Source organism: Palaemon carinicauda, chromosome 2 (assembly GCF_036898095.1).
Source record: "Palaemon carinicauda isolate YSFRI2023 chromosome 2, ASM3689809v2, whole genome shotgun sequence".
NCBI lineage: Eukaryota > Metazoa > Arthropoda > Malacostraca > Decapoda > Palaemonidae > Palaemon > Palaemon carinicauda.
The window spans coordinates 144,734,200-144,735,891 of NC_090726.1; the positions used below are offsets into that span (position 1 = coordinate 144,734,200).

Sequence of the window (1,692 nt, forward strand, 5' to 3'; positions counted from 1 at the left end):
GGGGGGGGGGATTCCTAGTTTTTTAATTTTTCGGGGTTTTTCAGTTTTCATATTTTTTTGGATTTTTATTTTTTATTTCTGGGAGATTTTTCAGTTTTGAATTTAATGATTTAATCTTGATTTTCCTTGGGTTCTTTGGTTCCTTTTATCTCCTATTTTTTTATTCTTTTTATTCTTTTTATACTTCGTTTGTTTTTTAGGTTTTCCAGTTGTTTTTGTTTTTTTGTCATCATCTTCATCGCACGAATTATCTGAATCCCTCAAGTCCTCAAAGAATATCTTTGATTTATTCTCTTCTAATAAATTGTATTTATTCTTTTTATTATTTTTTTTAGATTTTCCAGTTGTTTTTGGTCTTCATCTTCATCGGACGAAGTATCTGAATTGCCCTTTAAGAATTTCCTGAATGGTTTTTCTTCTCCTAATAAATTGTATTTATTCTTCTTGTGTTTTTCAGATTTTCCAGTTGTTTTTTATTCTTCGTCATCATCTTCATCGGACGAAGTATCGGAGTCCCAGTTCTGAAAGAATTTACTTGGTTTCTTCTCTTTTCCTAATAAATTGTATTCATTCTTTTGTTTTCCAGAATATCCAGCCGGTTTTGATTTTTCATCCTCTTCATCGGACGAAGACGTATCTGAGTCCCAGTTCTGAAAGAATCTACTTGGTTTCTTCTCTTTTCCTAATAAATTGTATTGATTGCTTGCTTGTGCATGACGCGGTCGCTTGCGTTTGCAGTCCGAAAACAATTTGTCAAGATCAGGCAATTCTTCAAGGGACTCATTTGATTTTTCGTTTTCGTCCTTATCACTCAATCGCTCAATGGTTTGTTCTTCCTCTTCTCCCTCATCTTCATCGGACGAAGTATCTGAATCTCTCAAGTCCTCAAAGAATCTTTTTGATTTCTCCCCTTTTCCTAATAAATTGTATTCATTCTTTTGTTTTCCAGAATATCCAGCCGGTTTTGATTTTTCATCATCTTCATCGGACGAAGACGTATCTGAGTCACAGTCCTCAAAGAATCTTTTTGGTTTCTCCTCCTTTCCTAATAAATTGAATTCATTCTTTTGTTTTCCAGAATTTTCAGCCGGTTTTGATTTTTCATCATCTTCATCGGACGAAGACGTATCTGAGTCACAGTCCTCAAAGAATATATATATATATATATATATATATATATATATATATATATATATATATATATATATATATATATATATATATATATATATATATATATATATATATATCGCTCATTTGCGAGAAGAGTGACATAACTCAAAATTTTGCTATTTTGAGTTATTGCCACCATCAAAAAGCCCGTGTCAAGCTCTACAAGTGACAATAACCTCATAATTGAGTCTGCAAATATGGCTGCTAGAGAGCATCATGTGTCACTCTTGCACTACCTCGATCGTCATAACATTGGGTATCAATTTCGACACATCTCAGTTACTCAAGAGCTTTTTTGGAGTAAGGATGTATGCTGCTACGTGAACACTGGCATATTTTGTACTATGTCATCATTGTAACTAGCGTGAGTATTCCCTTACTATGTTTATTTTTTCATGTAGAATGTATTAATTTGAGTTGAGACAGTATTCATGCAAACCTCTAATGAGGCTATATGAAACTATTCCAAGATATGACAGTCTTCAAGCAAACTACTACTAACATCTAAGTATTTACTCA

At 32.6% G+C, this 1,692-nt stretch overlaps 1 protein-coding gene across 1 annotated transcript; it reads right to left on the bottom strand.

Moving 5' to 3' along the window:
- Nucleotides 1–473: 473 nt before the first annotated feature.
- Nucleotides 474–1,391, bottom strand: LOC137620539 (protein starmaker-like). The gene is made up of 2 exons (XM_068350756.1): nucleotides 1,337–1,391; nucleotides 474–1,108 (listed from the first exon to the last, which is right to left on the bottom strand). The coding sequence occupies exons 1-2, from the start codon at nucleotides 1,389–1,391 to the stop codon at nucleotides 474–476; spliced, it is 690 nt and encodes a 229-aa protein (XP_068206857.1).
- Between the last annotated feature and the right edge of the window lie 301 nt (nucleotides 1,392–1,692).

Coding starts and splice junctions, on each gene's coding strand:
- LOC137620539 (XM_068350756.1), bottom strand. CDS start 1,391: ATGATGCTCTCTAGCAGCCATATTTGCAGACTCAATTATGAGGTTATT. Junction 1,109..1,336: donor TTATGAGGTTATTGTCACTT/GTAGAGCTTGAC, acceptor CGTCCGATGAAG/ATGATGAAAAATCAAAACCG.